The sequence below is a fragment of the Plectropomus leopardus genome, chromosome 12, assembly GCF_008729295.1.
Source record: "Plectropomus leopardus isolate mb chromosome 12, YSFRI_Pleo_2.0, whole genome shotgun sequence".
Taxonomy (NCBI): Eukaryota; Metazoa; Chordata; class Actinopteri; order Perciformes; family Serranidae; genus Plectropomus; species Plectropomus leopardus.
This window is the reverse complement of record NC_056474.1, coordinates 31,946,146-31,961,888: the sequence shown is the minus strand read 5'-3', so window position 1 is coordinate 31,961,888 and position 15,743 is coordinate 31,946,146. Positions and strand designations below refer to the sequence as shown.

At 46.3% G+C, this 15,743-nt stretch overlaps 1 protein-coding gene across 1 annotated transcript in view; it reads left to right on the top strand.

Annotated features, from left to right (window-relative positions):
* The window catches only part of LOC121951814 (putative ferric-chelate reductase 1), a 16,044-nt gene extending 12,963 nt beyond the window's left edge, over positions 1–3,081 (top strand). The window contains 4 exon segments of the mRNA XM_042498295.1: positions 1–23; positions 121–264; positions 437–495; positions 2,163–3,081. The exon segment at positions 1–23 is cut by the window's left edge and continues 36 nt beyond it. Coding sequence (XP_042354229.1) covers positions 1–23; positions 121–264; positions 437–495; positions 2,163–2,255 — 319 coding nt within the window. The 3' untranslated portion in view covers positions 2,256–3,081.
* The last annotated feature ends 12,662 nt before the right edge of the window (positions 3,082–15,743 follow it).

The window sequence follows — 15,743 nt, the reverse complement described above, 5'->3', positions numbered from 1 at the left end:
GTCTGTGACTGAGATTATGGCAGGTTGGTCTGCATCTGTAAACATATTTCAAAAGCATCTTACCTCCTGGGGCTTCCTTACTGATCAAACTTACATCATTTCTTCTGTATGTAACTGCAGTGGCAGCCATGTTCCTGGGGACGCGTCAATCATCACTGCCCCTTCCCCAGCCATGGGCAACTCATGTTCTGATTGGCTACGTGGCATGGCTGGCCTCATTCAGGGTCCTCCTTCTGATGCACAAACACTTTAACATAAAAAAATGTAGGTAAACTTGGTGAAGTTGATTTTACATTCAGGGTAACATCTGGGTTCTACTGCTATACTTTTCATGTCATGGGATCATTCTTAATGACTTGAAGAGTGTTGAGAGCAATGTTGAGTCATTAACCATATACCTGCATGCTACTGTAACCATTGTGTGTTTGACCTGCAGCATTGGGGTCAGATGACCAACAGGCCATCCTCTCTGACCAACCACAGCCTAGTCACCAGGTAGGTATTAGTCCAACGAGATGCAGTCAACAGATATACCTGTTAACCTCACTGTAATGTAATGAATATTTACAACCAAATGTAACATCCTATTTGACACTGTGGCATTATTGTTTTATTTTTATTCACTGATGCATATATTCTTTTTTTATTGAAATGTGTTAAGGTCCCTGCATATAAGGGGCCAAAAGCACACAAACACTTGGCGACAAGCTGGTGAACAATGGAACATTTACTTTCTCAGCAGTCGGTGGAAACCCAAATAGAGCTAAAATTATATTTAAGCTTCAGATGCTACAAAAACTACCAAATAACTAACCACAGGACTTGCTGAGATATGGCTGTTCTTCCCAGTTTGACCGACTGCTGGTTTGCTAGTTCCCTGTTTCAGAATTCTACAAACATCAGAGCATATTTTCAAGTTGTCATAATCAATTAAATCAGCCATATATTCACAGTAAACAGTTGATTTATCTTCCCCAAAAATCTCACAACCTCCTTGGGTGTTATAACAACAGCAGCCCGTCTCATTCCTTCGTCAGTGATTTCACCATCATACACGTAAAAACGCATGCTTTATGGCAGCACAAATTTATAATGCCGCTGTATGGTGTCACTTTGAAATGCCATTGGTAACAGTGCAATACACTATAAGGTGGTTTTCCAGTGACCCTCAATTTGTGCAAACTGAAATTGCGAAAATAAAAAACACCTAATGAAAACACGTCAATTTTGAAAAAACTCCTATTTATCGCAAAACTGCAGTGGAAACACTTTTTTTGCCTTTTCTAGTTCACATGATGTGATGGCTATGTGCTTGTCAGTAGGAACTGGCTCCCTCATAATGCAGCAGGAGCTACAAGAGCTGTTATTGCATCACATAACTCCTCAAAAGTTGAAAGGATCATCCAGAAGTTTTGAATCCACAATTCCTCTTTGAAATCATGGACTTTCACCTAACAGAAATCCGTCATACGTGGTCACTCCCACGTATAAGAGGCTCGCTTTTCTATTATTGCTCCATATTACATCTATTGGTTTGGAAATAATGACGGCTAGTGTGGTGGCTGCAATAGAAATAAAGCTGCTGATATTTTAAACATCCATCGCCACGCTTCTTGGAATGTTGTTGTGAGAGGAGAAGTCACAGAGCATCACTTAATGGAAACAGTCATCTCACAGTTGTGTTTTATCAACATTTCAGACATTTTTTTAACATTGACATTAACCATAATTTCCCCACGAGAATCAAAAAAGTATTTCTGATTCTGATTTCCAAAATATTGCTTAAATTTTGTGCAAATCTGTAATGGAAACCCACCTATAGAGAGCTGAAAGCTCCTGTACAATGCATGTTACGGCAGAAATTGTCACAACATCCCGAAAAATCAACAACAGACATAAGATGATATCTAGACCATTATATGAAGATGTGAAAGTCCACTGACCAAGCAGAGATATTTAACGAGTTGGAATGAGAATGTGTTTATAAAAAACAACTTGCGAGTCTCATATCTCCAACCACTGACTGATGCTAAATGCATGCTGATACCCATACAACATCAACTCCCAAAGCATTATTGATAACATCTGGCACAGTGAGCTATGAGGACAGCTTTTGAGATCTTGTGTCTACTTTCTTACTTCTACCTTACTTTCTGTTTCAGGTGTCGTTCATAAAGTCCCTAATCTTGGCTGCCTTGGCTCTGGGAAACTCTGGCCTCCTGATGACTTTGCTATCTTCTATTGTGGATATTTGACATTTAATTGCAAAGAATCTCAAATAACTGTTTTGACCATAACCATGTTTAAAAAGTGACTTTTTATGCAATGCTTAGAATATCAGTAGAATTCCAAGTTCAGCAGAGCCTGATAAAATAAAGAATGAAGAACTTTATTATACAGCCAAACACACAATCCTTTTTATTTACAACCAAATCTGTTAGATTTTTGTTTATATTCATATTTTTGATTGTTTTTTTGTCATTATTGTTGGGATCTGCGGCTCTTTTCTTTTACCCCTTGTTTCTCCAGAGTGTGTGTCTTAGGCTGGGTGTTGTTGACCTACATTTTGCTCAAACTGAACTCCTCATTCACCTGCAGCTCATCACACACCTGCTACTCATCCCCTCTGATTGCAAGCAACCTGATAAAAACCCGGCTCTCCTCACCATTCTTCCCCAGTTCGTTGTGAAACCTCTCTGTGGTAACACCTTGGCCTGTGATCAGTCCATCCTTTCTGAAGATTGTAGAGATTACTGCCCTATATTTGGGAATCCTGCTGAACCTGTGTTTTCTTTGCTTCAAGCTTCACAAAACCTGCCAACCCCGTTCAGCCTTGTCCAGTGTCCAGCGTCCAACCCCACCCAGACTCTCACACTCAGACGAAAAGACCCTGGTACTACCTATTTACAATCTTCCCCATCTGAACATTAAACAATATAAATCACCACCTGTGTCCTGCATCTGCATTGTGGGTCCTAAAAAACTTCTAGACCATAACAGTTATAAATTAACTTGATTCTTATACATTTCTGATTTAATGTTCATATTATGATTCTATTCTGAGAGGCATTATTAATGTTTAATAGCATTTCTCGGCACTTAGTGAATAATTCATTAAAGGAAACTCCTGAGTCAGCAAAACTGTCCACCGCTACTTTTAATGTATTGATTCTCTTTTTTACTTGAACTACACAAACACTATTGTGTTACTATATAATCTATATTGAAAAATTCTAAAAAAAAAAAAAATGTAAGCGTACATAATTAAAACAATGAACCATTGTGTTACTGCTCCACTTCACTATGGAACTTTGGACTTTCATTTTGACTGTAGATTAAATGGGAACAAAGGCCATTAAAGGTGTATACATTATTCAGAGGGATGAAGAGGAGTTCAGCGTGCTCATGCTTATACAGTACATTTTTGTCATCATAACAGAGTGTTATTCTGAGTTTAGTGCTCAGTTTATATAAAGTATGATGTCACACTACAGATTAGATCAAAATGGTACATCAGGATTACATCACAATGGGACGTCATTTCATCAGAGCATGGCTGTACTTATGTACATGAATGTTATAGCACATTAGTGTATTATATGACATGACATACAATAGCTCTACATTAGCAGCCTTTGTAATATCATTTTGACAGTGATTTTTTTTTATGAAAGCATTTGTGATTTTTGGATGGTAAATAAAAGATAATTTGATTTCTTTTGTTTACTGGACTTTCCAGTGAGTCCCAACATTTGGTTATATGAAGGTAAATCTCTAAAGGTGATGATGCTGTTATAAAGTGTGATTAGTTGTAGCCCCAAACCAGTAAAATGGCAGCTGATGGTGATGTCATTCAGCTAGGCAGTCTGTTCATACAACATTTTTACTACACTGTCTACCCATGTAACACATTCTCACTCCAACTTTATCACATGTTGCTGCTTTGCAGTAGACTGTTTATGCTGTGGGCAGAGCATGTGAGCAGAGTGGAGCGATGAAAATTCCCACTCCTCACTTCTGTATGTTCGGTCTGCTCAGAGCCGACGCAGGCTGCTCCGCTAATTATCGCTCCGCCCTTCACCCAGATTTCGCCCTGCTCCACTCAAATGGCTCAGCACTTGCTGCCTGCTGCCGGTGCACCTCATTATTCTCTTCCTCAGTGGCAGGGAGGAGGTTAAATGCTTTCATCATGTTGCTGTCAGTCACAACTGGAATCATACACCATTGCATGTTACAATATTTCAGTACACTTTTGTACTTTTGCTAGGTCGCAGGGGCAGCAGGCTGAGCAAAGTACTCCAGACGTTCCTCTTCCCAGCAAAACTTTTCAGCTCCTGGCGTTCCAGCCAGATGAGATATATAATTCCTCCAGCGTGTTCTGGGTCTGCCCTGGGGCAAACTACCAGTTGGACATGCCCGGGACACCTCTAACGTGAGGCGCCCAGGAGGAACCCTGCCAGAACTACCTCACTTGTGACATGTAGGAGCAGTGGCTCTACTCCGAGCTCCCTCTGGGCATCTGAGCTCCTCACCCTATCTCTAAGGCTGGGCGCAGACACCCTGCAGAGGAAACTGTTTTCTGCTGCTTATATCCACAATCTCTTTTTTTTTGGTCACTGCCCAGAGCTCTGGACCAGAGGTGAGGGTGTGAACGTAAATGGACCAGTAAATCGAAAACGTTGCCCATATTGTTGTCACATTATGAACCAAACGCACAATGAATACCTTAGAGAATAACAAATTATTTCTTTGGCTCCATTGTTTTTTATTCTGTATGTAAAATAAGTGTCATATTTTGATATAGGTTTCTACGGACTATTTAACAAAAAACTAACAAAAATAATAAGACAAATATGGGTTTGCCATTTGTGTTTCCAAGGTGGTGCTCTTTAAGGAAGGTCTTATTTTCCATCTAACATGACATTGGAGGCCCCCCTTACACCTCTGACCCTTTATAAAGCTAATTCCACTCAGTGTCCTGCCTAACCATGCCCTTTCTAAAATCATATTGAGCTGTGGCCTCTCTATGCTTTTTGCTTGAATATTTAAAGGGGCCTTGCAGCTCAGTTTTGCACCAGGGTTCACTAGCAGTTTAATGTGGCCATGGTTCCTTCCAACACCTTTAGTATTGCAAAGGACACTGAAGCCTCAAGTCTTGGGTTCAGGAGCAGGGCTGTAGATGATTCAGGGTTTACCTCATATGATTTTGTTAAAGAAAGAGTGCTCTTTACTGCTAACTCAGCCTGTACGATCATCTGTGTGTTTGTTTTTTGGATATATGACATATGGCCTATGGCCCTATTATATAGTATGGCATAGTACATGCCGAGCAATACCGTGTGATATTCTGAGGTTTATGTTGTCCGACGTTGTCTTCTTATCTCTAACTCTTCCGAATAAAAAAATGACATTGCTGTGGCATCATACATCAGCGTCTTACATAACATTCCTAGGCCAAGATAATATTGCATGTAAATTAGTACGACATCAGAAATCGCAGCTTTCCCACGCCTTATATGGAACACAGGGACTGTTACGCTGCAAAGACATCACACTCAAAATCACAGTGATGCAATAACCATCGTAGAGACAATGAGCATGACAGGGATTATCAAGCTGGGTTTCTACGTGAAAAAATCCAACACGCTAATCCTCTGAATGGTTGGATAAGACGGACGCAGAGGACAGATGTGCTTAACTCGTGTGTGTGTGTGTGTGTGTGTGAGAGAGAGAGAGAGAAAAAGAGAAAGCGATAGAGAGACAGAGAGAGGGAGTGATGTGTATGCATGTATTCGTCCTATAAGTGTGTCAGTGTGAGAGCGTCAGACTGAACATGTGCGCATCGCAACTGTCGCTGAAGCTGCTGTTCTCTGATTGGTTGCTGCCCACACACACTCAATATGCACCCCACTGGCACTGAGAGGGGTGCGTGAGGGAGGGAGAGAGAGAGAGAGAGAGAGAGAGAGAGAGAGAGAGAGAGAGAGTCAGGGGGTTTATAAAGGGGAAAGACGGGAATAATGTGCCAGAAAAGAGAACATCAGAGCTTTAGGAAAAGAAACAGAGCATTTCATGGTTTTTATAGCAGTGTGAGCAGCTGACATCACACCACTGAAACAGCTGGAACAGCAGGTAAGACACAACTCTCTTGTCTTCTGTGCTTTTGATTGGAAGGTTTTTTTTAGGTCTGTGAAACACACTGACAAGACTAATAACTAATAATGGCTACAGGTGATTATGGTTTTCTGTGCACTGTAAGAAGAGCTCCATCCACCTGTATGGATGCAACCTTTAGGCAAAGAAATCACTCAAAATCTAATCTTGCGTGTGTTTTCTGATTATGATATTCTGGTCCAGGTATGTGATCTATTCATTAAAGAGAAGTATGAGCATTTTCTATTTCGATTTTATACTATAGTAAAATTTCTCTAACCTGGGACAAAGCAAAATCAAGACAAAGGTCCTGCATGATAGTGACATGCAGCTTAAGTTTTTCTTTTAAGACTCAAAATACGCTGCATTGTTTTGTCTTTACATTTCCATTTAAATCAATCTAACTGATCAAACACATTCCATTCTCATAGTTTTCACCCAAGTCTTGAAAAGACTTAATTTAATACAAATTGTAAAAGTCAGGTTTGGTTGTCTGACCGCCTAAATTAAGTCAAGCTTCTTTACTTGTTGCACTAATGTTCGATAGTCCTCATTAAAGATGTAGATGTCTGCACTATCAATTTTAACCTCAGGACCCCTGAGAACTTGACTGCTGAGTATCAGCTCTGGACAGTCTTCATTGACAATCTATGAAAACACTGATGGATGTAATCACTTGTACTACTAGTGGTTGTTGAGGCATTCTGGGAAATGTAGGACATTACTTACCAGGCTAAGAGTGCACACAGAGAAAAATTTGGTAGTGAGTGAAGTACCTAAAAGCCATTCTTGGGTAAAAGTGTAGATATCTTACCAGAAAATGACTTTGGTAGAAATTGAAGTCACCTATTAGAATATTACCTGAGTAAAAGTCTTAGAGTATTGCAAATATACTGTACATAAGTATCAAAAGTAATTTTATGATATTGATTGCACTTAAGTGTCAAAGTAACAGTACAAGTACATATTGTGTAATAAAAAAGCAAGTGGTCAGCATTTTAATAATAATTAAGTTTATTTCTTTGTAACATGCACCACTTTAAAAAAGGAGCGTACATTATACACTTGAAGAAAAACAAGGTCTTTTTCAGGATTTAAAGGATTTTAAGAACAAAATCCAGATTTTCCTTCCCATTCATTACTTCATTTGTCTATCTGTCCCTCCCTTCCTCCTTCCTTGCCCATTTTGTAGTAAGTAACTAAAATGCTAAGGGCAAATGTAATAAAGTAAAAGTAATAGTTGACAGAAATATAAAACCTCAAGTAAAGTACAGATACTCTAAAAGTATTTAAGTACTGTAACATATTATTAAACAAGCATTATGACTTTGCTGCATTACACCATTTGAAAATCGGGTGCAATTAATCAGAAAGTATCTTCTGAAAAACACTGATTGATGAGCAGAGAGAAGAGATGAACGTGCTGGATTACAAATGTTTAGAAATATTTTTTAAGGTTATTGATAACTCTTGCCATATTTATCCACATATTCCTTATATTATTTACAACTAAAATTTCACAAGATACTATACAATCCATGTGTCATTATGTTTCCCACAACATGTGAAACAAATGCTTGCTGAACTGATTGCCTGTTATCTCTTACCCCAAGAGTTAAATTTGTGCAATAACTCGCCCCATGGCTCGATTGATTGGTGCATGTGTGTGTGTGTGTGTGTGTGTGTGTGTGTGTGTGTGCGTGCGTGATTGGGCTTGCAGACAGTGTCATCTAGCTGTGACCTTGTATTTCATCTACTAGTCAAGAGAGAAGCATGTAATGATTTACACTGGTGGAAAAATCCACCGCATGCAATACATCAAAGTACATCATAGTCATTTTGACACGTCACATGAAAGTAGGATTACATTCATATGGGACTGCTCGATGAACCCTTTAAAACTTTTAAAGCACAAAATGTTATGATTCATTCTCTGTCTCCTTTAGTTAGTTCTTCGATAATTTTTTCTTCATCTTTTACTTATTTTTTCCACCACAGGACATTTCTTAACAAGCTGCTCATTATGTTTTTCCCACTTTGAAAGAAATCAAACCAATTTGCTCACGTGACAAAAGTTTCAATGCTTGTGAAAGGCATCCGATGTTAGCTGGTATCAGTCCAGGTTTTAAAGGGTTAAAGAGGGAATATAATTAAGTCAGTGACCTCCAATATGACATGAGGGGTGACAAAGAGGGTAAAAACCAAAGATTCTTTAAAAGAGTGAGGTGAACAGCATTCTTCCCAAAGATCTGCGTTGTTTGCATGATGGTGACAGAGAGGCTGCTCCAGCAGGCACCTATAGGTGCTTGGTTGAGTCATAGCAAATGAATCACACCCTTCCATCACTTCATTATGTTTCTTCACTCATTTATTAAAGTCTCTTCTTTCATTTTTCACCTTTCTGTATTTATGTCATGCTTGAACACTTAAAGATGCTCAGTATAATTTAAAGACCCTTGAGTCAGATGCTAGTAATGCTGCACTGACAGAATGACTCACCGTTGTTATGTAAATGGCTGCTGAGCACAGAACAAGAGTTTTCTTGCATTTAGGGCATCACATGCTCCCAGAACCTAAGGTTATGCCTTCTCATGACTTGTTTTGCACAACCAATAGTCTAATACAAAAAATGATAATAATAAAAATGAACATCTGGTTTTTTAATGTACTGGGAAAGGTAACAATTGGTATCCATAACTGGGTCAAATGACTCACAGTAATCACAAGTATTTATTGGCTCTCACTCTGAAAAGCACTGATGGAAACATAACACCCAGGTGAACCTGTGTATAGCAGCAGTGCAGCAACATCGATCCAAATTAGTCTGCACCAAATTTTAAAGACAAACTGAATTAGTAGGAGACATATATTAAGAGAAGTAACCGCCATAATGTTTTTACAGGCCTCCATGCTGCTTTCTACTGTTGACTAACCTTCTACAAGACACACAAAAAAAACAAAACAAAAAAAAAAAAACGACCCCCCCAAGAACCCCACACAGAAGCCCTATTACAGTAGCCGTGTACACGGCACTGCGCTACTTGCAATGGGGAAAGGGTTTACTTGTGTTCACAAAAACTGTGTACACACGTTAATTTTAGTGGAAAAGGAGTATAACTGACTAACTGTTACAGCTCTGCTTACCTTAAAATTCAAACTCTTGCATTTGCTGTAACGGGTGTATGGAGGACCCAGATGCAGTACAGTACACTTCACTGGCAGTTGGTAATAACTTTTATTAAAACCAACACGAATGGAAAACAGGATACAGACTGAGAGTTCGTTCTTCGAGCTGTGAGCCCTAGCAATGTCTCTGGGAATCACACGAAGCGAAGACACGAAGCTTGTACCCACTGTGGCTGGTGACAAGGAAACCCTGTAGCTCCGTGAGCCGACAACACGTGTGTGAGCGTTGTCGGGGATCGAGCGGAGAGGTGGTCGAGGGCAGGCAGGGGTTCGGTTACCGGGAAGTCTGTCCACGGAAACTACAGTACAGCAGGGATCAGGCAGGAGAATCGTCGAAGCAGAGCAGAGAGGTCTTTACCAGGGAATCCGTCAGATTTCCGGAATGCCGAAACAGAGCACGTGGTCGGGGACAGAAGGCAGGTAGGTTCACGAGGAGTCAGGCGAGGAGAGCAGGTCGGGGACAGGCAGAGTCGGCAACGGATGATCTGTTTGGAGAGTGCTGGAAAGACATGCATGCTGCAGAGGACGATCTGGCAATGTGTGTGTGGGCTGGAGTGTCTTAAATACCGGGTTGATTGCTGATGAGCTGCAGCTGTGGGGAGAGCAGGCTGCAGCAGTGGGCGGGGCTTGCAGGTAGAGCAGGTCAGAAGAAGGTGAGTGGAAATTTACTGGCAGTGAGGGGGGAGGATGCAGGAACCATGACAGAACCCCCCCCTCAAGGGACGGCCCATGACGTCCCAAACCAAGGACACCACCGAAACCGGGCGGGCGGAGGGGGCCAGGAGGAGGGCCTAGAACTCCTCGGACCCCATGGAAACAACGTTGCCGTCAGCGTCGTCGTCGTCGTCGTCGTCATCCGAGGACGGAACAACCCTCATCGGTGAGTCGGGACCCCTCGTGCAGGACCCCAAACCAGATGGACCGGGAACTGGAGAAGGAGGAGGAGAAGAGACAGAAGACCCACCTCCAGGAGCGGCACGGGAGGGCTGATCAGGATGGCGACGGTGGAAGTCCTCAATCAGCTGGTCGTCCAGGATCTGCCGAGCCGGGACCCAGGACCGCTCCTCCGGGCCGTATCCCTCCCAGTCCACCAGGTATTGCAGACCACGTCCCCGGCGCGACGAGAGCGAAGAAGGCGCCGAACGGTGTATGCTGGGGCGCCATCGATGAGAGGAGGAGGAGGAGGAGGCCGGGCGGCGGGCTGCAGAGCGCTCTCCCTGACAGGCTTGAGCTTGGAGACATGGAAGGTCGGGTGAATGCGCATGGAGCGGGGCAGCTTGAGACGGACCGCGACCTCATTCACCACCTTCTCGACCGGGAAGGGACCAACAAACTTGGGAGCCAGCTTCCGGGACTCCACCCTCAGGGGAAGATCTTTGGTGGAGAGCCATACTTTCTTCCCACCTGTATATGGAGGGGCCTGGGAGCGGCGACGGTTGGCTGAGGAGGTGTAACGGGCGGCGGTTTTCAGGAGTGCTGACCGGGCTTGAGACCAGGTTCGGCGGCAGCGGCGGATGAAGTTCTCCACTGACGGGTAAGCAGTCTCTATTTCTTGGGCCGGGAACAGGGGAGGCTGGAAGCCATAAGCACACTGGAATGGGTGAGTCCGGTGGCAGAACTGACCAACGAGTTGTGGGCGTATTCCACCCAAAGGAGCTGGGAGGACCAGGAAGTGGGTTGGCTGGATGCCATGCAGCGAAGAGTGGTCTCCATATGCTGGTTCATCCGCTCTGTCTGGCCGTTGGACTGGGGGTGGTATCCGGATGACAGGCTGGTGGACGCCCTAGTAGGCGGCAGAACTCCTTCCAGAATGCAGACGACGTAAACTGAGGCCCTCGATCCGACACCACGTCAGTAGGCAGGCCGTGCAGACGGAAGACGTGGAGCAGCATCAGTTCTGCAGTCTCTTTAGCGGAGGGGAGCTTGGGCAGAGCGATGAAGTGAGCCATCTTGCTAAACCGGTCCACCACCGTCAGGATGGCAGTGTTGCCGTCTGACAGTGGCAGACCGGTGACAAAGTCCAAGGAGAGATGGGACCAGGGGCGATGAGGGACGGGAGAGGTTTCAGGAGCCCGCAGGAGCTTGGCGAGGCGTTTTGCTCTGGTTGCAGACCAGGCAGGCATTTTAGTTCTTGGTGTCTTGATCCATCCAGAGTAGCCCACCAAAAGCGTCGCTGCAGGACCTCCCTAGTCCGAGCGACCCCTGGGTGACAGGTCAGACGGGATGTGGGCCCACTGCAGAACCTCAGACCTGAATTCCTGTGGCACAAACAGCCGGTTCTGTGGACAGGAGCTGGGACCCGGTTGTTCTTCCAGTGCTGTCTTGATCCGCTCCTCCAACTCCCAGGTGAGAGCGGCCAGGAGACGGGAAGCAGGGAGAATGCTGTCGGAACGGGAAACCTCCTCATCCTCCCCCACCAGGAACTGCCGGGACAGCGCATCCGGTTTGACGTTCCGGGAACCAGGTCTGTAGGAGAGCGTGAAGAGGAACCGGGCAAAGAACAGGGCCCACTGGGCCTGGCGGGAATTCAGTCTCTTGGCCGACTTGATGTATTCCAGGTTCTTGTGGTCAGTCCAAACCAAGAACGGAACCTGGGTACCCTCCAGCCAGTGGCGCCACTCCTCCAGGGCCAGCTTCACCGCCAGCAGCTCCCGGTTCCCGATGTCATAGTTCCGCTCAGCCGGGGATAGACGTCTTGAGAAGAAGGCACAGGGATGCAACTTCCCGTCGTCGGCCGAGCGTTGAGAAAGGACGGCCCCCACACCAACGTCTGAGGCGTCGACTTCCACCACGAATTTCTCGGGGTCAGGGATGAGGAGGATAGGTGCCGAGCTGAAGCGTTTTTTTTCAGATGCAGGAAAGCTTCGTTAGCGGCCGGGGACCAGCGAAACGGGATCTTGGGTGAGGTGAGTGCAGAGAGAGGCGCTGCCACAGTGCTGTAGCCCCGGATGAATCTCTCGGTAGAAATTCGCGAAGCCCAGGAAGCGCTGGCTGGAGTTGTTTTCGTGAGTCAGGAACAGGCCAGGCGGAGACGGCAGAGACTTTGGCGGGGTCCATCTCCATCCGGTTGTGCCCAATGATGTAGCCCAGGAAGGAGACGGAGGCGGCGTGGAATTCACATTTCTCCGCCTTGACGAACAATGAATTCTGTAGCAGGCGTTGCAGGACTGTCTGGACATGATGAACATGGTCTTGCCGGGATTGAGAGAAATCAAGATGTCGTCAAGGTACACAAAAACAAACTTGTTCAGGAAGTCTCTCAGCACATCGTTGATTAACGCCTGGAAGACTGCTGGGGCGTTGGTGAGTCCAAACGGCATTACCAGGTATTCGTAATGCCCGTTTGTGTGTGTTGAACGCCGTCTTCCACTTGTCTCCCTCTCTGATCCGGACCAGGTGATATGCATTACGAAGGTCCAACTTCGAAAAGATGGTGGCACCTTGCAACAGTTCAAAGGCGGAGGCAATGAGAGGGAGAGGATAACGGTTTTTTACCGTAATGTCATTCAGGCCCCGGTAATCAATGCAGGGGCGGAGAGAGCCATCCTTCTTCCCCACGAAGAGGAACCCTGCCCCAGCCGGAGACGAGGAAGGCCGGATGATGCCAGAAGCCAGAGAGTCTTTGATGTAGGTCTCCATGGCCTCCCTCTCTGGCCCGGAGAGGGAGTAGTGACGCCCCTTGGGTGGAGTAGAACCCGGAAGGAGGTCGATGGCACAATCATAGGCTCAGTGAGGAGGGAGAGAAGTAGCCCGTGCCTTGTTGAATACCTCCCTGAAGTCGTGGTATTCTGGCGGCACCATGGAAACATCCAGGGAAGAGCCGGAACTGAGGGATGGAGCGGGTTTGCTCGGTCGTTTGAGGCAGATCTGTTGACACGATGGACTCCAGTTCAGGATCGAGCCAGTGGACCAGTCTATGTGAGGGTTATGTCGGCGAAGCCAGGGATACCCCAGGATTAGGGGCAGATTCGGAGACCTCAGAATGTGAAATTGAATGGTCTCGTGATGTCTCCCCGCTAATTGCATGGCGATGGGAGTGGTTTGATGAGTGACGGTCCCCAACAGATGACCATCCAAGGCGCTGGCTGGCACAGGACGAGGAAGGGGAACCTGTTGCACCCCTAACTGACGAGCGAGCTCCTCGTCAATCAGGTTAACATCGGCCCCAGAGTCAATGAATGTGGCGAGGGTGTGGAGTCCCTCCTTGAGCTGGAGCTGGGCATGGAACAGAGGACGTGGATTGGAGGCAGAGTTCCGGGATCGGCTCAGCAGAATGCCCCCTCTTACTGCTGCTGAGCCCGCCCTTTTACCGAGCAACTGGATACGAAGTGTCCGGCTTGACCACAGTACAGACATAAGTTGCCCCGACCGTCTCTCCCGCTCCGGCTGTCAGCCGGGTGCGACCCACCTGCATGGGTTCAGTCCCCTGTACAGAGTTCGAGGAAGGGCTGGAGGAAGGACCAGGCTGAATGGCGAGAGTCCGCCGAGTCTCCCCCTCCCGGAGCGTTTCTCTTCTCCTCGCCAGGATTCGTCTGTCCAAACGAGTGGTGAGTTCGATCAAGCCGTCCAGGGAATGCGGAAGATCAAACGAAACCAATTCATCTTTGATGTATGGGGCGAGACCGTTCAGATAAGCGTCACACTGGGCAGCTGGGTTCCAATCACTCAGGCGAGCCGTTGTACGGAACTCAATGGCGAAGTCAGCGACGGATCGATTACCCTGGCGTTGATTCAGGAGCCCCCCAGTGGCGTCTGGACCCACAGGAATCGGACCAAAAACCTTGCGTAATTCCTCAGCGAAGGCAGGAAACGACAAGCAGGCTGGCGTGCCCCTCTCCCATTCTGCCGTCCCCCATAGGCGAGCTCGACCCGTGAGGTGGTTAATGGCGAAGGCGACTCTGGCTGCTTCTGAGGTGAAGGTGTGGGGTTGCAATGCGAACAGGATTGAACAGTTAGTTAGGAACGGATTGCAACCCTCAGGATCTCCAGCGTAGCGTTCAGGAGCCCCCACCCGAGGTTTTGGAGCGGCGCAGGATGATGACGTAGGTGCTTGAACGGGCTGGGCAGGAACCGGAGCTGGAGCGGCGTGGTGAGTCAGCGTGGTTGCCATCTGTTGTACCTGCGTGGCTAGCTGAGTTAGCGCCCGTTCCAACGCTGAAGCAGACTGGCGAGCCTCCGCCGCGTTCGAGGTGAGTTGAGCTTCGTGCTGTTGAAGCATTCCCTCAACTCGGGCTAGGCGGGACTGAAGAGCACCGGAGTCTGCTGGGTCCATTTCTGGCCAGATCGTACTGTAACGGGTGTATGGAGGACCCAGATGCAGTACAGTACACTTCACTGGCAGTTGGTAATAACTTTTATTAAAACCAACACGAATGGAAAACAGGATACAGACTGAGAGTTCGTTCTTTGAGCTGTGAGCCCAAGCAATGTCTCTGGGAATCACACGAAGCGAAGACACGAAGCTTGTACCCACTGTGGCTGGTGACGAGGAAACCCCGTAGCTCCGTGAGCCGACAACACGTGTGTGAGCGTTGTCGGGGATCGAGCGGAGAGGTGGTCGAGGGCAGGCAGGGGTTCGGTTACCGGGAAGTCCGTCCATGGAAACAACAGTACCAGCAGGGATCAGGCAGGAGAATCGTCGAAGCAGAGCAGAGAGGTCTTTACCAGGGAATCCGTCAGATTTCGGAATGCCGAAACAGAGCACGTTGTCGGGGACAGAAGGCAGGTAGGTTCATGAGGAGGAGTCAGGGAGGAGAGCAGCTCAGGGACAGGCAGAGTCGGCAACGGATGATCAGTTTGGAGAGTGCTGGAAAGACATGCATGTTGCAGAGGACGATCTGGCAATGTGTGTGTGGGCTGGAGTGTCTTAAATACCGGGTTGATTGCTGATGAGCTGCAGCTGTGGGGAGAGCAGGCTGCAGCAGTGGGCGGGGCTTGCAGGTAGAGCAGGTCAGAAGAAGGTGAGTGGAAATTTACTGGCAGTGAGGGGGAGGAGGATGCAGGAACCATGACATTTACTCTATTAAGTACTGTCACCCTGCTATAAGCAACTTTACACCCAAACCTTTCCTATTACCTCATTGAGCATTCACTATTTCATAAGTAAACTTGCCATTTATCAGCAGCACAAACTTATCAACACTGACTTAACAGCATCTTTCCTTATGTACCAGCCTGAAGTGGGATTTATCATCAATCAGTAGATAACAACTCCTGGACCAAAATCTGTAATTATAGACAAACTGACCCACGTCCAACTCATTCATTGAAAGGTAAACCAACAAACACAGCTCACACTAAAAAGAATTATACAAAAATACACCTCTTTGAATCACTTCTCACTGTGCCCCCCAACTCCTGAGTCTGTGTGTGTATATGTGTATGTGTGTGTGTGTGTGTGTGTACTC